Source organism: Chiloscyllium plagiosum, unplaced genomic scaffold, assembly GCF_037043375.1.
Source record: "Chiloscyllium plagiosum isolate Xiang-an unplaced genomic scaffold, Cpla_swu_hap1 HiC_scaffold_37, whole genome shotgun sequence".
NCBI classification, from domain to species: domain Eukaryota; kingdom Metazoa; phylum Chordata; class Chondrichthyes; order Orectolobiformes; family Hemiscylliidae; genus Chiloscyllium; species Chiloscyllium plagiosum.
In genome coordinates this window covers 21,048,964-21,055,173 of record NW_028270175.1, presented here as the reverse complement: position 1 = coordinate 21,055,173, position 6,210 = coordinate 21,048,964, and the positions used below count along the sequence as shown (strand labels likewise).

The 6,210-nt window shown below is 41.1% G+C and overlaps 1 protein-coding gene across 1 annotated transcript; it reads right to left on the bottom strand.

Moving 5' to 3' along the window:
• Nucleotides 1-248: 248 nt before the first annotated feature.
• Nucleotides 249-5,985, bottom strand: LOC122540104 (taste receptor type 1 member 3-like). Its single transcript, XM_087980176.1, has 4 exons — nucleotides 5,305-5,985; nucleotides 4,345-4,563; nucleotides 3,444-3,561; nucleotides 249-2,542 (listed from the first exon to the last, which is right to left on the bottom strand). Exons 1-4 carry the CDS (start codon nucleotides 5,983-5,985, stop codon nucleotides 1,626-1,628), a joined length of 1,935 nt encoding a protein of 644 aa, XP_087836302.1. The 3' UTR covers nucleotides 249-1,625.
• Nucleotides 5,986-6,210: the final 225 nt, after the last annotated feature.

Genomic DNA, 6,210 nt, shown 5'->3' with positions numbered 1-6,210 from the left:
TGATTGGTTTGAATATTATTTGCATTGTAAACTAATGTCGCTGTACTCTCATCCTGTTTGTTAATATAACCTTCACGCTTACTGATATGCACAATTTGGATATGTCATGCATCATATACACTTAGAAATAAATTGCTCACAATTCTAATAGGGTAGTCCAGTTAACATTTGCGAGAGTAAACTTTGCTGTTGTGCTAATGCCATGAATCTTGTGCCATAACTAGTAAACTTGACATTCAGCTGGGATTCCATTAGCTTGTTCTTTGAGTTGTAGGTCGGGGAGAAAATAAACAACATATCACAATTGAATAGCTAGAATCCAAATCCTTCTGGGCTTCAATGCATGTCTGTTTGCATCAGTCACAGTTTGGAGATTAATTGGCAGTTGTGTTGGTGAAGACAACATTCTCTAGACCATAACAGCAATACTAGTCTATTACACAGTGAACTGACAAGTGTGCAATTGACGTTACAACCTGACTAACTGCTTGGGTAAACTCTCTAACAGACCACACTCTCTGAACTCCATTTTTCTTAAGTTTATTTGGAATATGCAGAGATTGACAAAGATCATCTTGATTTTCCTACTGAATGTTAAATGGTGAACAACAGTGGGCTCCTGTGGGTCAGAAATAGTCAGCTTTGAATCCAAGCCCCATAGATGAGGATCCATTTTACAACTCACCTTGCATCTCCTAAGGAAGTACATGCTTTTCTCCGGTTTTGAAGTATCTAAGATTTGTTCAAACTTTATGAAACTAATTTGCAGTATGTCTTTATAAATAGTAGTTAATAGGCTGGGTAAGATTTGTGAGGGAGGTTAGAATGATACTGGGTTCAACTCATTGAAGTTGACAGGTGGATTCTTGGACTAAGAATGGTGTGGATGAGTACAGGGTGCTAAAGTGAGTGAGGATGAAGCTAGGATTAGTGAGAATGAACTAGTTGAAGCTGGCTGACAAAATGCTGGGCACAGCAACAATGAAGTGGGTAGGTTTGGGCATTTGACATTCGCAGGATTGGAGCTGGGTTTGAGACTGGGGCTGTTGGGTTGATATTGACAGGGTTCAGGATTTGATGTTGACAAAGATTCGGGTTGGGGCTGTTGACTGACAAGTTGGCGCAATTGAGATTGCTGAGGTTTTGATTTCTTAACTAGACTGAGACACAGTGTTAAAATTCTCATTCTATTAGAATGAGAAGGTTGATGCTGCAGCATTGTAGCACATGTGCAGTTATAAAGCTTTGACAGTAGGTTTGGCTGTTCAACTCTGGTTTATAGAGGGCCACATGGTACAGATTGATTATTGAAGTTTCACTGACATTCACAATCTTTACTCTGATTAAAATTAAGTGTGTGATGCCCTCAGTAAACCTAGGTTTGGGAGGGGAACATAAGCCAGACTTTCCACCCCTGATCCCTAACCATTGATCATCCATTGGCTGGTGGGTAGAAAGGGAAACCAGCCTTCCAATCCCACGGTTTGTGTGAGGAATAGGCACTTGTAAGAGTAATCTGAGATGGTTTTGAACTGGAGGGATACAACCTAAAGGCAACAGTAATAAATGAATGGAGGTAATGATTGGTGTCATTATTATCCTCAGCAGTGAGCAGGGATAATGTGTCACTGGGATTCAGTGTTGGGTGGAGGATTGACCATCGGGTTTCGACAGTAGGTTTCACTGTTGAACTCAGGTTTAAGGAGGATAATGTAGCATTTAGGCAGGAAGTAGGCGGTGATGATTCCATATATGCTCACGAGACCTGTAAACAGCTGTATAGAGGAGACAAACTTGCCTTTCACTGCGGCATGGGCTGGGATGAAGAAAACCCAGGCCATGAGGTAGATGAGCATAGCGAAGGTGATGTGCCGTGCTAGGTTGTAGGTTTTGGCTGAGCTTTGAACCATGAATGTGCACAGGAAGCATGCAAGAGCAAGCACACCATTGTAGCCCATTAGTAGCCCAAAGCCAGTCACAGAACCCTCATCACACTCCACAACTATTACTGTCACAGAGATGTTGTAGTTTGCAAAGACAGAGGGAGGGGATGTGGACTGCCAAACTGAACACAGAATGATCTGAATGAGAACAAGTGAACACACCCCGAGATACTTCAGAACCCCAGGCCACCATTGTGCACTAAAGCTGGACCCTATTAACAGGCCACTTACACGGAAGGACTTTACTAGCATAGCTGATAGACAGCCTGTCAGACCAAATGAGAAAATGGGCTGCCTGATGGTACAGAGCAACCAGTTTGGCTTCTCCATGAACAAGTAAAGACTGCAGCACGAGATGGTCATGGACACCAGCATCACCAGACAGGTTTTACCACCAGCCAGCTGGACCATGGGAGTATTCAGATTGATGATGAAAATGCTGGTTATCGCCGCTATGATGAGAAGACCCACAGTAGTCAGTGAGACCAATAGGATACCCAGTGTGTCTGTCCACCGTAGGAACTCAATTGTTTTATTCTGACATTTAATACTCTTCAGCAATGACCATTCATTCTTCAGGCACGGAATGCACTGATTGTCTGTGTGGAGGAGGGAAACATTGTTACTATACGAGGGGGATTTGTGCATCAAATATCTCCACCCCTATTTCACATTAGCAATAGTGTGTACATGATACACTGCAACTTGCCAAGGCTCCTTTGACAGCACCTTCTAAATTCATGATTTCAAACACCTAGAAGCACAAAGGAAGAATATGCATTGGAATACGCATATGCAAGTTCTCCTCCAAGTCACGCATCATCCTGATTTGGAATCATATCACTGCCCCTTCGGTGTTGCTGGATCAAAATCCTGAAACCTCCCCCCCCTCCTAACTCCACTGTGAGTGAACCCAGGACACGTGAACTGTTAAGTGTTTGAGAAAGCAACACTTTAAGTGTAGTTAGATGATGATTGCTGACCTTGCCAGTGACACTCATCCCTTGACTAAATAATAAAAACGATTGGGGGTAGACCATTTCAATATTTTATTGGTCTTTAGTTGAATACAGTGTTTTCTATATTTGTTTATAGCTTGTGAGCATTACTGGCAAGGGCTGCCCATTCCTAATTGCCCTTGACCTGAATGGATTGCTTGGCTATTGCAGGAGGCATTTAAGAGTCAATCAACTTCACTCTGGATTTGGAGTCCCATGTAACTCAAATTGAGTAAGGATGTCAAATTTAAATGGTTAGTGAACTTGATGGATTTTTTGCAACAATACATGATTGCTGTCATTTTTGCTATTACTGAGACCAGCTTTATTAATTAAAATTAAATTTCATTAACTGCTGTAAGACTTTAACCCCAATCCCCAGACTATTATCACTACACCATTGTTTCCACCTAAAAACAGCACCTGCATTGGACACTTCAGTGCTAGTATCTAAGACTCCTTTGAGCAGTAGATTGGTGTAAACGAAAATGCTTAGACTCACCATCACTCTGAAAAGTTCCTGCTGGACAATCTGCACATTCATAGCAGCAGGAATGGAATCCTTTCACCATCTTTATTTGTCCAGGTTCACAAGAAGTTGAACAGTTGGAACCAGGAATCTGACAGTACAAACATAATAAACTTTGCATTATTAAGAGTTAAAACTCCTCCTTCAGATGAAGACAGAACAGGATTGATGGGTGCACTACTAGGTTACACTGCCTCACCTTCGGTTCTCCTAATGGTTCTGATCTCTGCAAGCTCCTTGTTCTTCAATGTGCCACCTTCAAAATCCTTGTAATCATTTTCAGCTCCTTCAGTACAGTACATTCCCCATGAATTTATCTTTGATCTGAGTTCATGCATGCATGTCTACTCGTGCGTGAAAATGTGTCCTGTCGTCTTCAAAGCTTTCCTAAAAGCCACTTCTAACCTCACCAATATTCACTTATCTAACCTCTCTGCTCTTCTTGTTGCTACTGTACAGATTCTTGCAATGTTTATAACATTAAAAAGTAACAAAAGTGTTTAGATTTAGTATTCATGTAGATTCACCAAAATGGGAAACTACAGTGATAAGACAGATTCGAAATGCTGGGAACATTCCCACTGGAATGGAGATAGCCAAAAGGACAATTTTTTTATATGACAATGAGTTTTGGTAAAGTAAATTGAGAAAGGACTTCCCTGTGATTGGGGAATCAGTAATGAGGAATTTAAAGTTATAACAGCATGTGATAAAAGGTTCATTGAAATGTAGAGTTTTCCTTACACTGGAGGTTACTTGATGATGTAGTGCTTTGACAAGTGAAGTTGTTGAGGCAGAGACCATTTTATCTTTTAAGGAAATATGGGGGCGGGGGAGAAGAAAAGAGGGAGAGAGATGAGAAGAAACCCTTTACCTTATTCTGAGGTGTGTTCCATTGGATCAGGGATGTATTAATTCGAAGCTCCTTCTGCTGTGCTATGTATTCTCCAATCATTTTGAAGTCAGGAATTTGATTCCCACTTCTCCATTGCCAGTTAATTATATCATATCCTGTGGGTGGGTTTCCATATTTGTCAAAGAAAATCACTCTGCCATGGAGAGTGAAATTAACTTGTGGAATTTCTTTGAGGAGCTGGATGGAAACCAAGAGTCATATTTAGTTAACAAAAATGTTGAGATATGTAAGAAAAATGCTGCACATCTGAGAAACGTTCCCTCTCCTAACACATAGTTGGAGAATAGCCAAATGTGTGAGCTATCGAAGGTTAGTTGATATTAGTGGAATTTGTACTCCAGTGAAAGGAGGGAAACTGTATCCCATTAAGAAATACCAACTTCAGGCAGTGGGGGAGCTGAAACCCAGTGAGAGTCAGCACCATTATGGATTCTTGATAAAGTTCAGAGTTTTGGACAAATATCCATGCCAACACCTCTTTGCAATGCTGAGGGAGTGCTGAACTGGAGATGGGCAATAAGTGCTGGCCTGGGCAGTAATGCCTATGTCCCACATTTGAATGAAAAAAATTTCAGAGATGCTATCTATCAAATGAGACTGATTAGGTGAATGTTAGAACTCCTATGGTACAATTTGATGATTGCAAGGAAATTCTCTCCCTTAGTCTGAGCAACAGTTAACTTCAATCAATAACACGAAAGAACAAATTAATACTGTAGAATGCCTGACACATTCACTAATGTAACAACATTCTTTATAAAGAACAAATAACAATATTAAGCACTTTGAGCATTTTTTCAATGATTAAATTAGGAGTTTTTATTTTCCAATTAATTACTTGCCTCAGTCTTCAGACTAGATCAAAAGATTTGATCCCATTAGTGACCCCCTGAGATGCCTTTACTACACAAGACTCACCTGCCATGGGTAAATAGTGCTCCTACTGCAGTTCCCCAAGTTACAGTGGAGCAGGCGATGGAGTGCATGGGCCACAGTGTAGACTGCAGCATAGACATTAAACGAAATGCGCTGTAGGTCTTCACTATCACCGTCAGCATCTTCATCAACAGATTGTGTTAGACATTCATTACACTCTGCTTTCAGAAGTTTCCCTTCACTCCCACATCTCTTAGATTTCAGACTGGGCAGGTCCCTGACGGCCAGTGCTGCAGATTTGTAGCATTCAAAGCCAGGTATATGGCCACTTTTAATGGCCACACCTAGAATGGTCCCTATGCTTGAGATGTTTGGGGAGCTAGCAACTGTTTCAGAGGTGACCCAAGCCTCACTGGCAATCCACACTTTACCTGTCACATTTTGCTCAAGGATTATTGTCATTAGTGTCTGGGCATAATGTTCATCAGCGAATACAGCTGTGATGTTAACTCGTGAATAGATAATGTTCTTGATGACTGACACCATTTTTCTATGAAATGTGGAGCCAGGTAAATTCAAGGGAATCAATTCCTCATATGCAATGCAAATCCCAGTTCCAGAAGCAAGTTTGGTAAAGTGTTCTATTCCCCTTCGGCCGTACATGTTGTCTGTCCCAATCACTGCCATCCAGTTCCATTGAAATGTCTTCACCATTGACACCATGGCTGCTGCCTGGACTTCATCTGTGGGAACCGTCCGGTAAAATGATGGAAAATTCGTCCTGTCATTGAATAAATTGCTTGAAGCAGCATAACTAATCTGCAACAAGAAAGAAAAGCCCAACCACATAGATACTCATGAGGGAATTGTTTAACATCAGCAAAAACAGGAATATGGTGCAGTATTGAATGACTATGTGAAAACGATGGATTAGCATCAGTAAAGTTC